The sequence below is a fragment of the Danio aesculapii genome, chromosome 3 (genome assembly GCF_903798145.1).
Source record: "Danio aesculapii chromosome 3, fDanAes4.1, whole genome shotgun sequence".
Taxonomy (NCBI): Eukaryota; Metazoa; Chordata; class Actinopteri; order Cypriniformes; family Danionidae; genus Danio; species Danio aesculapii.
This window is the reverse complement of record NC_079437.1, coordinates 22,600,182-22,617,311: the sequence shown is the minus strand read 5'-3', so window position 1 is coordinate 22,617,311 and position 17,130 is coordinate 22,600,182. Positions and strand designations below refer to the sequence as shown.

At 33.8% G+C, this 17,130-nt stretch overlaps 2 protein-coding genes across 4 annotated transcripts; one reads left to right on the top strand and one right to left on the bottom strand.

Annotated features, from left to right (window-relative positions):
- Positions 1–1,703: 1,703 nt before the first annotated feature.
- hoxb13a (homeobox B13a) lies at positions 1,704–3,505 on the bottom strand. The gene is made up of 2 exons (XM_056450833.1): positions 2,779–3,505; positions 1,704–2,366 (listed from the first exon to the last, which is right to left on the bottom strand). The coding sequence occupies exons 1-2, from the start codon at positions 3,440–3,442 to the stop codon at positions 2,119–2,121; spliced, it is 912 nt and encodes a 303-aa protein (XP_056306808.1). The 5' UTR covers positions 3,443–3,505; the 3' UTR covers positions 1,704–2,118.
- A 2,075-nt stretch (positions 3,506–5,580) lies between these two features.
- On the top strand, positions 5,581–15,070 carry eve1 (even-skipped-like1). 3 transcript variants are annotated; one of them, XM_056450813.1, is made up of 4 exons: positions 5,581–5,638; positions 13,352–13,448; positions 13,674–13,912; positions 14,245–15,070. In XM_056450813.1, the coding sequence occupies exons 1-4, from the start codon at positions 5,630–5,632 to the stop codon at positions 14,671–14,673; spliced, it is 774 nt and encodes a 257-aa protein (XP_056306788.1). In that variant the 5' UTR covers positions 5,581–5,629; the 3' UTR covers positions 14,674–15,070. The 3 variants fall into 3 exon arrangements, with proteins under 3 accessions (XP_056306788.1, XP_056306780.1, XP_056306798.1); XM_056450805.1 differs by having other exon boundaries at positions 13,671–13,912; XM_056450823.1 differs by having other exon boundaries at positions 5,582–5,638; positions 13,408–13,448; positions 13,671–13,912.
- The last annotated feature ends 2,060 nt before the right edge of the window (positions 15,071–17,130 follow it).

Below are 17,130 nucleotides of genomic sequence, written 5' to 3'. Positions count from 1 at the left end.
TTATTAATGTGTGAAAAATATTATTTGATAACGTTTGCAAAACGTTTGACATACTTAGACAAAAACATGAGACTGTCGTGAATTAAGTAATACGGAGACCACTGTTAACAAAACAGCAGAAATTACAGGGTTTTATTCATTCAGAACTTCTAAAATGGTTAGTTCTTGTTGTGCGGGCTACTTGTAATGCTTCGATAAAAAATAAAAAGACGACACAAACAACCATGAGCTATACAGCAACTTGAGCAAACACTGGTCATGTGAATGTTGTGTAGTTTTTCAAATCACACACCTGAAAGTTAATGCTATATATTTAGCAATGCTATATATTGCTATATATCAGCACCTATTTCCTATACTAAATACTATATACTTTATACAAGAAATGTATAAACTTTGTGATCAGATTTTACGCTCTGAGAGATCTATCGCCACAGCACTTTGCCATTCATCGTTGCATATAGAATTAAATCAGAATTTTTTAACTTAAATTAAAGCACGTAGCGTGGTTATTTTATAGACTTAGCATTTGCGATTGACAAACTCTGAATAAAGAAGAGGGAACCTAAAAGTGGACGGGGGTTTGCCGAAGATGACAACGTGAAGCCGCTGAGTAACGATGGACCTTTTACACCCTTACTAATCCTGACCGACATTAAGTGCAGGTTGCAAAGGCAATAGGCTGCTGATCTGTTCACTGTCTGACAATTAAACTGCTCAGACATAAACAGAAACGTAAATTAGGCCTGCTGGAGACTATAAAAAGAGATCATCGTGCATAAATCTGCGAATGGTCAGGAAAAAGGTAACTTTGCATTTGGGAAAAGGGAATTAACAGACAATTACATTGAAACTAAAGATAATCCTGCCAAACTATGAATAAAAAACGATAGATAGATAGATAGATAGATAGATAGATAGATAGATAGATAGATAGATAGATAGATAGATAGATAGATAGATAGATAGATAGATAGATAGATAGATAGATAGATAGATAGATAGATAGATAGATAGATAGATAGATAGGGCAGTTGGAATGAAATCCTTGCTTGTTTGTTGTTTCAGCAAAGTAAAAAGATATGTCTTATCTTTTATCCTGTGACTTTCAAGGTCAAGGTTAAAGGCTGATTTAGTGCATCTTCTGTCATCGAGCGCCCCCTCCTTTTCGGCCAAAAGAAATCATCAAAACACTCACCGCTCGCTTAATGTGAAAAGCAAATCCCACATCGTTAAGTTTAAAAACTACTGTCCACTCTTAATTACTAAAAATTACAGCGACTATTAACTTCTCCAATCAGTCATAATTGTATTCTCTTTTTAAGGTTTCATATCCATGGTACTTTGAGTTAGGCTACGTGTTAAAATCCCACACGTTGTAAAACAACAAAGGCCCTAAATTTCCGAAGACTTAATCTGATGTAAAATGCTAATATATCAGTGTACCGTTCTGAATACACCTAAATAAATGCATTGTACTCGAAATTAAACAAAAGCTTCCTGAAATAAACAAACCTGCATTAATTAATAGCATGCTAGGTTATTAAATTCTCAAATTGTTTTGAATTAATTTCGACTGATAGCAAGAGTTGTGTTCATTTAACACTGTAATCGCTGATAAGATTAATTTGCCAACAGAAGACTGAAAATACACTACATAGAATGAAAACAGGCCTAATAAGTAACACCGAATTTAGCGAATGGAATTAATACATTTATTAAGGTTTGTGGTATATGTTATTATGTTTTACAAGCGATATAGACATAATATATAAGTATTGGCAGGTAATGAGTATAAGCTTTGGGACTACAACAACAACAACAACAACATTGACAAACCTAACATTTAAATGCAAGCAAAAAGAGAACTACAAGACTCAAACAAACACAGTTACATATATAGGCAGGCACGTGCGTTATTTACAAGTTATAATGTCCTTCCGTGTTTTTTCCATTTTATTAAGTTTATTCATTTTTTAATCCATCCATTTATTTGTTTGTTGTAAATGCGCTGAGAGAAGAAAGCATTCAACCCTCAGTCCAAGATAAAAAGTCTTTGCCTTTTTTAAACTTTCCTCAATTTTAAGTCACCGAGAAAAACAAAGAAGTTGTTTTAAGCTATGGCGCGGTGTTTTTAACTTTGGCAATGAACTTCTTTTCCTTAACCCTCCTATTTTGAAACCAAATTGTGATTTGACGCTCGGATAAGTTGGTTACTGCTGAAATCTTTCTCCTCTTGTCCTTTGTGATGAATTTGTTGGCTGCATATTCTTTCTCCAGTTCCTTGAGTTGTACTTTTGTGTACGGTATCCGCTTCTTTCTACCTCGACGGAATGAGCCCCCGTCATGTTGGTGGGCCACAACATCTGGAATGAATATCAAAAAGGTTTATTATTCAGACTCATTCAGTGTCTATCTAAACTAAATTTCAAAATTTGCATTTGTAGATGTTCAGAAGTAATCACTTTAATTAGATCGTTTTAAACATTATTTAATTGCAAGCTGGTGTGAGTTTTATTTGTGTGCTTTAGCAGTCAAATTGTACTTTACATGAACATCTGAAGTAAAAAGAAGCAACAGGCTTCTTTTTACTTCAGATGTTCATGTAAAGTACAATTTGTCTTTTGACTGACCAGAAGAGTAATAGATATAGATATTTCAAAAAAAAAAACTGGTTATTTTAACATTCAACAATGTTATAATAATAATAATTATTATTATTATTATTATTGTTATTATTATTATTATTAGCGTAGTCATCAAATATAAACATTTTACCTGCTAATGCAGACTTCCAGAGATGACCCGCTTGGCCCTGGTCTTTGGAACAGTACATCTGACTACCCCATCCGTTAGCCAGTGCCCACGGTTGGTAGCTGTCCATTGGCAGGAGACTATCGTGTCGCGGCTCCCCAGTTCCAAGCGTCTGCACCACTGACACGTCCAAATAACTGGCCATGGACTGATAGGGACTGGGATAGCTGTGGTAAAAGGCAAACTCTTTAGCTCTGCTAGGATATTCTTCAGACGTGACCGGGGTATCCATGTATTTCTCTGCAGTGTAGCTGAGTGCACTCGGCTGCGTGCAGGATTTGAGGGAACCCCGCCCCATTCTGCAAGGATAATAGCTGTTGCCAAAGTAGCCGTACGGGATGGGACCGGTGGACGAGGCCTGTGGAACTGTTGGGCAAGGTGTGCACTGCTTTCCCGACTCCGCCGAACTTGAAGTCGATACGTCCACAGTGGGATAACTGGAGCCATGGACAAGGCTAGACGGGTGACCACTCAAAGCCGAGTGGGCCATCAGATTCCTGCACTGGTTGGCTGCAAAATTGCCGCTTCCAACCAAACCCTCCATATTCTTCAGCTCATCCAAGTTGTTTTCATACACAAACATAACCGTGTCCGCCCAGCGAGGATTCAGGACCAGGGAGGTGGTCATAGCACGCTCACCATTCGGACGGAAAATTATGTTGCAAAGACTCCAGTCCAAAGCAGGACACTCAGTTACATTGGTACAGCTGCATTGACGCAATGGACTACAGTCTGTATTGCAGCGCCTTCATTGGATGAGAGCGGTACCACGTGACGCATAAAATAAACCTTGAGTGAAGAATGTCAATTTTTTTTCTTTGTCAAGCCCGGATTAAATATCCAAAAGTAATTTTCAAACACCGCATTGTTGCATTGCCTATACATTAAAACACTAGTACATGTTTTTCTTTAGCTTACTGAGGTATAGAGTAATAAAGATCTGACCGTTTCCTGTTTTTTATTTTACTTTTAAGTCATTGCAGCTAGATATATTTAATTATGAATTATTTCTTCAACAAATATGATCAAAATATATTATGAAAATATATTAAAATATTTTATTTTTATTTTATTTGTTCAAATGACATTTTACACACAGTGTAAACTACGCACTAACATTACTACATTAAATAATATAATTTGTATAGATACATTCATGGCGACTCCCTTGCCGATCATCAAACATTATAACGATTTCTCTCACCACCTGATTATAAAATGCAATAGAAATGTTTAAATGGGTCATACTTTTTATTTAAGATTTAATTACACATTGGCCAAGTACACGTTGGTATGTCATTAAATCATTACAGACACTTTAAAGGCCAATAATCAACTGTGCCAAATGTATAAATTATTTACCATTACCATAAAAATGAAAAATCATAACTTGTTTCATACAGCAGCTTGAAGAACGCCTCGTACTATTTTATAAAATGTCATTGCCCATACTTGAAACTAACCGCTGGAATAAAGAGGCAAAATGGTTCCCTGTTCAGTTATCACTCAAACGTTTGCTTCTCCAATATGCTTTTGAGAAGTTTGAGCTATACGGCACAAAATATTTATTCTTTAAAATGCAGAACAAATCACAAAATGTATAAAATTCTCCCAGACATGTTATTGTGGTTATAAATAAAACAGTTTTGCGCTTGTTTTAATTTTACATTTAGTCACGATGTCACCCAGTAATATATATTTTTAAATGTGCAAATAATAAAATCTGTGAACTTTTTTTATCAGACAAGAGGAGTGGTCAGTGTTTTTAATTTGAAAACTCTGGACGCATGAACAAGATAATTAAGGACAAAACGTGTGTAAACAGAATTAAAATTAGAGTGTCATTCGCCTTAGCAAATACCCAATACCAAACTATTAAGAAAAAACTAAATGTGACTATAAAGCACATTATAAAGCAATTACACAGGCAACTATATTAATAATAATAATAATAATAATAATAATAATAATAATAATAATAATAATAATAATAATAACAATAATAATAATAATAATAATAATAATAATAATAATAATAATAACTATTGTTTAACAAGTAAATTATATTTTACTTTTACAATTAAATTATATTACTTATTGCTTTCACGTTGATTAATATCCTCATCTAAAATATTTTCCGAATAAGATTTAATGCACATGTCATAGTTTGTGGAAAATGGATTTGTATTATAAATAACAAGACTCTTCCTCTTTAATCCTTTTTTTACCACACGCACACACAGACACCTCCCCAGACTGCAGTCTTTACATAGAGGTCAGGCATGGCCCTCAAGGTCAAGGCCAAGTTTAAAGGGATGAGTATAGCCCTCCCTGAAGGGCCAGTTTAGAAGGCAATGATAGACGCAGTCCCTCCTTAGGCAAACTATTCAAGTTCAAGGTTTCTTGGTTTGAGCTGAAATAATAAAGCAGCCTGCGGCTAAAATAAATGACTCAACCAGTCTGAAAATGCAATCCAAACGACTTGATATTGTACTGCTCTGTCACAAATTAAAACGAAAATGAATCACAGCCCATGTTGTTTAAACACTGAATCATCAATGCATTCCCATTACCACTGCACAGCTGTTCCTCTGGGTTCAAGACACGAGTTTTTCTGTTGGTAGACAGGGCTTAGCAGCCTCACAACACATGTTGTGCTTGTAAGAGGCAGCTACTGTACCCAGGAAATGCCTTAATGGTTTAATTGTAAAAAGCCCTGCCCACGTACAAGGGGTCTTACAAGCAACTGTGTGTACAGTCCGTCCAGGATGAATTAGCTTAGCCTACATCTTCTGAACACGGGCACAAATTCATTATGAACAGGGTAAGTTCATTAATCAGCATTTTAATACAATACTAAAATCCGACGTGATGAAACCTAAGAGCAACTTATAGCTTAACAATACTTTAATTAAAACCTCTCACAACTCTACGCGAACATGAATGTACGAACAACGTTGTACTGATAAGTTTTGTAACAAATTAAATATGTGCTTATTTAGCCTAACAAGCGAATGTGTGCTGGTTTATGCTTAGAAAAACGGGACTATTTAAGCAGCTGAACAGATGCTGTCTGCATATTGGCTATAGACTTGGACAAGACAGAATTCGGTGTAGATATTTTAAACGAAATAAGACGATCCTCTTTCTGTTAAATCGCCCTATTGATACCCATCTCAAACACATCAATAAATTCACAATGTATGTTAATCCCTAACCACTTTTGATATTTTTCTGCACAGAAACAAAGCGAAGTTGTGTTAAAACTTAACATCTTTATGGAAAATAGAGTGCGTTGTGCAATTTGCCCTGCTTTGTGCGTCAGAGAGCCGCACAGTTCATACCTTAAAAAACGAAATATTTTATGGCTATTGCCATATTGTAAAAACATTTTGTCATCACATTCCCCTTATGTCGTTCCAAACGCCTTCTACACTGTGGAAATATTATATTATATTGAGCTCCAAACGACATTGAGCCTTGTTGAATTACACTACATGGGCAAATGACACTGATGCATATTTTCAAAATATCGCATTTTGTGATGCATGGAAAAAAAAATGCATTCATGTTTGGAACGACTTGAGGGTGAGTAAATAATGAAAGTATTTTTAACTAACATTTGAATGGCTGACATACAGATTACAAACGGTAAATAATTCTAAAGATTATTAGCAAAACCCAATTTATTCTGGAACGGGTCCTTGAAATTGTATACTGTATAGTGATTATTGTCAAATAACATTTTGAAAAAGTACTGTAATCTCAATCAAAACATTAATTAAAAAATGACACTCACTGGGGTTTCCAAAGCAATTTGTAAAAGGTTAGTAGCACAGTTGTATGTGAACAGCACATTTCACGTTATCGAAGCATAAAAGAAATTACATAAAAGCGGTCAAAGTGATAACTTTGACGGTTTATTTTGAATAAAACTAATTTTCATTAATAGGTAAAATTGAAAATGAAAATTATATACATTAAAACATTATACATTTTAATAAATATTATTGACCATATGAAAATAAAGGGTTGCATTACTCGAACAATGCTGAATTTAGATGAAAAGAGATAACTTTTGTTTAAATACATTAACTTTAGTTACATAAGCAAATATCATAACATAGCCTACATTTTATAAATATTAATTTATTATATGTAATAGTGTAAATCATTAATAATGTGAGCCAATAACCATATTTTAAATGAGCGGGAAACTCTAATGTTTTTCTTACTCCTATGACAGGTTGAATCTGCACCAGTAAACTAGTGGTATCAAAACACTTTATATATTATAATTGTAATCACAGTGATGCATTGACCTCTCACGGAGCTAAGAAAAGTATTTTTGCAAGAGTTTGCTACAGTGATGATGCGAATGTTGGTGTGCGCACGGATATATTACTGGTCTACTCTAACAATGCCTAAATATAAGGCTCATCGCATCTATTCTCTTTAACAATTTCGATTAGCCTCAGAATATGAAATATGATTTTAAATGGGCTAAATCAACATAACAAATATTGCATCCACTTATACAGTGCTCAGCATTTATAAGTACACGCCTCACAAATCTATCTTTTAACTACATATTTTAATAGGAAGCAATACAATATAAAATGTGTGCATATACATTAGATTAGTCAGTACTGAAGACAAATCTGGAGCTTATTTAACAAAATAACTTACGATAACGGTCCAAAAATTAGTGCAGCCAAATTTGTTATAGAAAAACATTGAATACAAATAAAAAACGAGGAAAGATCAAGAGAAACAAAAAATGTAAACTTTTAGTTTAAGTTTTGTAGGTTGTAATATATATATATATATATATATATATATATATATATATATATATATATATATATATATATATATATATATATATATATATATATATATATATATATATATATATATATATATATATAATTTAATTGTATTGTCTTTCCATTTCTAAATATGTTTGGTGACTAAAATATTATTTTAATAAATATATCTGTTTAATAAATCTGTTTGCCTATATTCACTGAGAAATGGGAAAAAAAAATCATTTTCAAAATGGGCTGTATACTGAATTATAATTTTAGAAATTATAAACATTATTAAGGGATATACACCAGGCCTTGAGTATGAGCTCCCATCATAAACTCCACTGCCTTAAATCAAACATCTTTAACCATGACATACTTCAATAATCTTCGCATTAGCAGCTTTCTTGTTCAGCGTGCGCAAGGATCTTGGTTTCACCCCCTTTACCTTATATTTTGAAACACTCTTTGCTTAACAATGGTCAGTATGTTATTGCTGTTATACATCCATTCATTTAGAAAAAGGACAAGGTCCATGTCTGAATCCTTCCCAATGGCTGATTTGTTTAATCCAGGGTAACACTGAAGATGCCCCACTAGATTGTTAATTTACTTTTAAACTGTATGTTTAGCAAGTTGCTGATGCATCAGCCGTTGTGCTTATTTACCTGTTATATCACAAAATGTCAAGTAAAAATGTCAAGTATTAAAAGAGGGGTAAGAGGGTCTCTACTGGCATAAGAAACATATAGAATAATTAACTTTTGATATAATACTAAGATGCATCTGATATAATTAATCAACTATATTGTAGAAATCAACTCTTCTTTTTAAAATTCTATATTGACAATTCAGTTGAATAATTGAATAATGATCACAGACAAAACAGATCCCCAGTACAAGAGTAACACTAGTAATGACAAAGCACCTGGGTCCCAATATGTGCTAATTCTTTGGGGCCTGTCTAACCCCAAAATTTTCATCAAAATAAAAACTTTAAACTTTATAAAACTTTTATAAAATCTTTGTTAGCACACAAATCATGAAAACATGAACTGTCCACTAATCCTTCATTAACAAATAGAGACAAATTACATGTTATAAATATTAAAATGTCATGCACAACTATCTTCCAGTGATATGAGCAAAATGTTAAATAAAATAAAAATAAAAAACTGACATTCAGGCAAAATTACAAAATTAAAGACAGCATAGCTTGTCGTCAAATGTGCTGAGATCTTGTCCCTAGGGGCATCTGAATCCTTTTCTATACAGTAGATGGTCAGAAATTAAATTACCTCTTTAAAGTCCAAAGTAAGTTTAATCAAGATAACTGAAACCCTAAAAGTTAAATAGACAAAAAGAAAGTACATCCGATTTAACATTACAGATATCTTTCTACAAATATTTATTCAAAATTTGAAGAAATTCGTATTTAATAGTAATGTGAAAAAAATGTCTACAATGCAGGAGTCTAGATATATGTGCCTCATATTACTGTGAAAAGACTAATTCTATGAAAAAAAAATGGATATACTGTACCTTTAAATGTTTAGCAGTTAGGATCATAGCAATATGAAAACCTTGCAAAAAGATATGGGGATATGTGCAGAATGTTTTCTAAATTATGTACATTTTAATAAACGTTTATCTACTGCTCTTGGCTTCCAAATTAGAAAAATAGACAACATGTATCACAAATGTATCCAAAACAGATTCTCAGACCATTAAATCTTTAGAACCTTTTTGTTTGTTTGCTGGTTGGTTGGTTCTAGTGAATAACCTTAAATATTTATGTAAACTTTCTATTGCAACAGAAAAGGTAGCATTTTCACTGAGAGTTTCATTCTGTAGCCTCAGTGGCAAAAGTTCCTTTATGTAAATGTATTTATAAAACTTAAATGTCTGCAATATCCTATTTACTATAGTATAATAATAAAAATAATAATTATAAAATTAATCAATTCCACTGTCAGAATAATATCTCAAAATTGCTTGTAAGAGGAGTAAAACCTACAGATTTGTACCCTATTTTCCCTTTAATATTTAGTAGCCTACCTTTAATTAGTAAAACTATTATGAACAGTAAACTATTAATAGAAATTATTATGAGTCGTTTAGGGATAAATAAGTTATGAAGATGTGCTGCTGAGATTGTTGGCTCTTTGACAAGCTATTCTGCCTCTAAATGTATCATTTTGCAGTTTTCTACTGAAGGTGTGATGATTCGATGATTCTGATGATGGTCTCATAAACTTTTAATAATTTGTCTTTCTCATTTTTAAATAAGTGAAGGACATATCAAAAACTCAACCTATAACAAAAACACAACCAACAGACTTTGACTGCAAAAAATAAATAAATAAATAAAAAATAAAATAAATCATCAATGACAAAATGGAAATGTGCAGAAAACACTGAGTACTGCACCAGTGAATTACTTGTTGGAAAATAATTATAACTGTAGTTTTGCAGAGGATAAACAGGCTATATTTGCTCTGTAAATATGTTAATTGATTTTTTAATTGATTAACTGATGGTTAACATGTTTACAATATGTTACTATTGTTTATTATTATTATTGATTTTATCAAAGAATAGGAAATGCATGTTTAAACTAAATAAAATTACTATATAGACTGAAGACTGGAAATGCTCAAAGTAATTTTAGATAATTAATTAGGCTATTTATTTAAAATGTGCACATAATTCTTATTAATATAATGGTTTTAAATCATATTATTATTATTATTATTATTATTATTATTATTATTATTATTATTATTATTATTATTATTATTATTATTATTATTATTTACAAATCCCGAAGGTGCAGATTACTATTTTGGAGCTTGGTTTGACACCTTGTTTACAGAATAATTGCAGTTGGAATGAGACACCTGAAGACCTTTACTTGAACTTCCAGGTGCTGGATTAGGCAATAATGCACAGATCACGAGAATGGAGCTCTTTTAAATTGAAAATAAATGTAAGCACGTACAGTATGTATTATACATTTCTACGGATGACCTTTGCTGCCCTCTACTTAATAGGATAAATAGACATGCGATTTGTCATGTGACCTCTTATTCCCAAAAAATGACGTGCTACGAAAAAATTAAACCAATATAAAAATTTCAATAAAATCTGCACACACAAATTGATCGAGGGTTCTGCATCAGTAACAATATTGTTAAAGTAGAAATGTCCGCAACTATATTCAACGCTGCAGTCCGTTAATGGTTGGTTCAGGTGCACCTATAGGTCATAAATTTGCCGCAGTGCACCAGGATTACAGCGGCTGAATTGATGCGCACAGGGAACAAACTTAGGAGGTCGAAGATGAGAGAGAAAAAAAGACACGCAAACAACAGAACAAGACCCATTTGATACATCCTCTTTAATAGTCAATAATACGATTTTTTAAATATTTTTTAATTACTTAAACTGATCTTTGCTCTTTATTATAGAGCAAAGTGAGCATGCAACAATCGTGAAGGGTACACATGCACTTTTGTTGGTATATGTCGCATAATTAGCTTATCAATGCAATACCTAAATATTATAGAAGCTGTTAATTTTTTTAACACCGAAGAAAAAAAAATCTAACATGATTCCTTGGATTTGCTACATTTTTACGTTAACCTATTTGGGCTGAATTTAAACAAACAAATTAAGTTACAGTTTAAATTCAGCCCAAATAAATTGCAAAAAAAACTATTTTGCAGAAATCTTTTTTATTTTTTAAATCGATATTACAAATTAACCACCAACTAAACATTCATTCATTCATTCATTTTCCTTCGGCTTAGTCCCTGATTTATCAGGGGTCACCACAGCGGAATGAACCACCAACGTTTATTGTAAAATAAAAAAAATTAAAAACCGTGACTAAAGCACAAAACAACCAATAAAGTGTACATTTTTATGTACTGTATAGAAAAAAGTTTTGAAAACATTTAAACAAAACAATGCGTCTGTTAAAATGTGCAGTCTTAAAACAGTTGTTCCGAAATTCTGGAACAGTTCTCCAAGAAATATTTCAGCCAAACATTAAAAGATAACATTTTCTTTCTTTTTTTACTTTCTTACTAGGAAGAACTTTGTAATAAGAACCTTTTTCCACAAGTGGTGAACCTTTTGTTCTTTGGAAAGATTCCACGGATGTTAAAAAGTTCTTCATGGGACCATCAATGCCAATAAAGAATGTGATTTCTAGGGATTCTCAAACCGACACGCCCCAAGCTGTGCGTTTCTTGATCAACGTGTAGTTTATAACAATAATCGGATTTTTTTCTCAATATACATACAGTAATAGATTTCGTTTATTTGATTTCAGTACTGCCAAACTGACTATTCCGACGTTTTAAATACAGACACAGCATATAGGTTTTTTCTGTTCATGAAAACGTCTGTCACCCCTTCGCGATATATGCGCCACTCCTCAGGTACAAGCTACAGCCTTGGTGGAGCCTCTCCCTTAACTGACAAGCGATCAAAGCAGTGTTGTATAACAATACAGCCATCAGTTTGATATCGGGCTAATCTGAATCTTCATTGATAGAAGCATCATTGCCGAGTCTGCAAATGGGATAAACCAGTGATTTTTTTTTTTTTTTTTTTAATGATTTTATGCTAAGTGATAACAGCAAAAAAGTGAAAGCTAATATTGCAATACTCAAAATAAAAAGGGCTATTTGAAAATATATAGAAAATAAATATAAACTTATTAATATAAAGAAAGGGAAATGTGGATTAATCAAAATGTTGATTTAAACTGTTAAAATGATGCCTATATAGGAAGGAAACTTACCAAACCAAACAATAACAAATGAATAAATGCATACATAAACAATAATCTCAGTTACATGTAAACCTAATTTTTGATTAATCAATCAAACAGGGACCATATCATGAACAAGATCTATATATAGCCTGTACTTGAGTATATCTGAAAGGGGTTGGGAATAACTGTTTTGCTTATGCACTCGTTAGGGTCTAAACAATACTGGACTCAAGTGACATTCATAAAAATGCAGCAGAAAGAAATGCATTCAGATTTGGATATTATGAGGTACGTGTTTGTAGAATATTTACTTTTAGGTAAACCAGCCCTTTGCTCTCAGACACATATCTAGGAATGCAGTTGTATATGGCGGATGTTGCTTACATGGAATGGCAGCATGGGTAATCTGACAGTGTTATTTGTTTATTTTAAAATAAAGAAATGCTCAGATTTTCTTACAGTTCAACTAATTAACTTTCTATCTTTACCTCACGTATACATTTATACCCTCTAGAAAAGCTTTCATCTCTATTACAAACTGTAGACCTCTACAATTTAGGCACATTAGGATTCTAATGATTGACTTCCAAAAATACAAACATCAAACGCCATGGAACAATCAGGGTTGGCCTATCTCAACGGGGAAGCCACTGTGACAGTATGCAAAGGGAGGTCGATCTTAATTCTCCATAACAAAAAAGTACAAAGGCCAGTCGGAGACCAAAGACAATTTAACACCTCCCTCTGTCCGCGCGCCCCGGCGGCGCCTCAGCGGATAGAGCGCGTCTCTCATTAGTTACAAGATGGGACGACCTGAAAGATGCAGAGGTGAGGGAGGAGGGGGGTGGACAGCGACTACAAAAACAACTCATCTTTCCTTTCATAAACGAACTTGGCTTGGAAGAGAAAGAGTGACGAGAGAATTGCTATTTTTGGGTAGGGCCTGGTTTGGGAGTGTTTTGAGGACTATGAGAAATTTGTGAAAATCAATTTCAGGAATATTTGGATTGCGGAAGTGGATCCTAAGCACAAAATGCGTAAGTACCCTACAACATCCATATAATAACACCTAGATTAATTTACTTTTTTATTAGTAAAAATAATATAGGCCTACTGTACAGAATCAACATCTGTCCAGTGATTTAATTTATTTAGTGAATTAACTTTGAGAGTTTACAGCACAAATCAGTCTTTCTGGCTGTAATTGTTACAATGCTACGCCAAGTAAGGCATTGCCTAATGTAAAATATACTTTTCAGTAGCAGAGGACAGGGAGTCACCAGTGTCTACTGTTGCTCATGCTGACAGTGACCAAGGAGAGGAAGAATGCCCTCGTATTTCACTACTGAATGGTATTGACCAAAGTCGGCGGCACCGGACAGCTTTCACGAGGGAACAGCTGACCCGTCTCGAGCAAGAATACTGCAAAGAAAGTTACGTGTCTCGACCCAGGCGATGCGAACTGGCGGCAGCCCTTAACTTGCCCGAGACCACAATAAAGGTAATTCACGATGCAGACCTTTTCATGCAACATGCAACCTCTGGCCTAACAAAAATCTTCCAGCTGCATTTAAAAGTAGTGTGCTACCAAAAGTGCTCATTTAAGAATTAATTTGAGACAAGTCCTCCAATTTCAATTTTGAGTTTAAGAGATCATTGTTTGTTTGTTTTGTTAGACTGGGGTTACAGACAACCCATGAAGCCATAAAAACTTGTAATATTGAAATATATTCCTGCTGAAACCAAAAGTTTGATTGTACATCTACCATTACCTAATTCCACCAACATGCTCTGTCCTTCACTAAGATACTTTATTCCTCTGTTTAATTACAGGTCTGGTTTCAGAACAGAAGAATGAAGGACAAGAGGCAACGTCACAGTCTACACTGGCCAAATCCACTGGACCCGAACCTGTGTGCCTTCATGGTGGGTCAGACGGCTGCTGCTCTTCCCTACCCACTGCTGCCGCGCTTACCCATTCATCTATACTCTCATTTGGGCATGGGAAGTCTCCCTGGGTTTTCAACCCCCTACAGCGCCACCACAAGGCCGGTGGATACTTTGCACCTGCCTCCGTCGACCTACCCCTGGTTAGGTGGTCTTTCACAACCAGCTCTCTATTCCCCCGTCCAGACAATGCATCATCAATTAGGATGCCACTGTCCTCATTGCCTGCAATGGAGACCGGACCACCTGCTTAAACCTAGAGGGGGAGCAAGAACAGGCCTACAACCTAAAACCTTTGGCAGTGCTTCAGGATGATAGGATAGAAGCGTCTTTCCCATGTTAAAAGCAATAGGTTACCCAGAAATGAAATGTGTTTATCGTTCACACACTCCCGTGTCATTCCAGACCTGAATGACTGACTGACTTGTTCTCTGTGGGATATGAAATAATACATTTTGAAGATGGTTATCCCCATATATGGAAAGTTTAAAGTTGTTGTATTTATGCATCTGTAAAGTTATTCAGAACTGGAATAACATCAGGATTGAAGAGCTGTTTTGTTGTAATCTTATTGTAATATAGTTAAGTTTTGCTTACTTTTCTAAACAAAGAAGTTGAATTTTTCATAATGACAGTTTTGCACCTGAACACTGAGACAAACCCGTGTACATATGCTTTCCAAAATATATATGACAATATGGACTATTAAAATATTTATGGAAACATTTTATGTAATGTATTTCTGCCTTTTTCTTTGCCTGATAAACATCAACAACAGTAATAGGACTGTGGAATTAGTGCTCTACTCATTAGCATCCTCAAGCATTTAGAGCTAACACAACTCTAGTAATTCACACCAACACTTTTGTCACTGTTTAACACCAACCTGTTGGCCAAACAGCACTGTAATCTTAAAGACTACTTATCAACTTACAGACACAAAGCTCCTGTCATTATACTCCATGCTAGACACAACCTGCTGAATTATGATCTTGAAGCATCTAAAATTCAAACAGCCTGTATAACCAGACAAAACATCAACAGGTAGACAGGGGTGGGTGTCTGAGACTCCTGAGCCTCACACTATGCTCTAATAAAAGCCTGCAAATGAACAGCCTAAAATAACACATAAAATATAATTAAGCCACACATAAAACTATGCTGGGCGATTTGGCGTAAAACCAAAACCTTGACTAATTGAACATTTTAACACGATTACAATTAATGAACGGTTATTTTATTTATTTATTTTTTTGCCCTCATAATTCACTGACAGGTTTTGTACAGTAAATATGCTCACATGTTACAAGTGAGAGATTTTTGAATGGGTGCATTACTTGATTTTAAAAATAACTGAAGGAAACCCACACTATCTATCTCTGATTATTTATTAAACAATGTTGAACAACTAAAATTGAACGCACATTGCCTAAAACTAACTTTTTTTAAATAAAAAATTAAAATAAATAATTAGCACTTTTGGATACAAAATGTATCATTTTCAACGTTTTTCATATTAAAAGTAGAAAACAATCTCTTCTAAATCAAATAACTCTTGTATATCCTGTAAATAATATTTTAATCAGTGCATTGCATCTTCTGTAAATCAAAATTTTAATGTAATAATAACCTTAATGTAATGGAAAATATGCCATCTCTAGTGCAGCTCATCATCAATGTAGTGCAAAGTAAGGCTCAAGAATGAGTCCATCTTCATATCTGACCAGAGATCAGATGTGCCTGACAAGTGGCCACAGAACTATAAATCAGCCTTAACAGAGCAGGGTCACGTAATAGGGAAAGTAACTGGAAAAAACGGACCTGGAAAAATTAGATTGATTATAGGTTCTGAATGTCGATTTGGATTACTTTTCGAATAATCGCCCAGCCCTACATAAAATGTATGAATATAATTAGACACACACTTCAAAATGTTGGCAGGTGAGATTTCTGTTTAAGATTACTTATAATCCTAAATTCAATTCAATTAAAAACAAATTCATTCAATTGATCGAAAGTTCAATAAAACATTTAAACAGTTAGAAAGGTTTTCTTTTTTATATATCATGTAAACTCCATCACAGGACAAAATTACATCTTCAAATATTTTAACATACACTTTAAAATTGCTGAGTTTCAACCTAAATTTCAGTAAAGTATGGAACAACCAAACTAATTAAGTAATTAATTCTAACCCCAATAGTTGTATTTGTCCAAGTTTGGTTTGAAACAATCAGCATTTCTGGAATATTATTTTAATATTTTAGACCACAATTTTACAGTGTGGTCAAATAAATGAAGCCAGGTCAGCAAAACAAAAAATTCTCAACAATAATAGCACAAAAGCTGTTAGTGGGACGGTATCTTTTCAAAAAGTACAGGTTTGTCCTTATAGAGTCCATATTGGTACCCTAAAGTACCTTTTTTAGTACAAACAAAGTACAAATGTGTGCCTTTTGTGAGTCTACCACCCCAAAATTATTGGTACTGTGTGGATAAGTAATTGCTTGATTTACTGTTACTGTTGTCTAAAATATGAAAAATGGTCATTGGTCAACATTGTGCTGAGAATTGTTGGAAGGACACCCTCTTTTCCAACACAGAGCACTAGAAATGAGAAATTAGCAGTTGAGGAGGTGAACATTGTTATAGCTGTGGTTTTGTGAATCAGCGCAGCTGCTCAATATCCAGGTGTGTTGGCTTATTTTACCTCCACCTGCTACAGGTGAACTCTAGTTGAAAGGATGCTGTATCTGTGTCTAAGTATATATT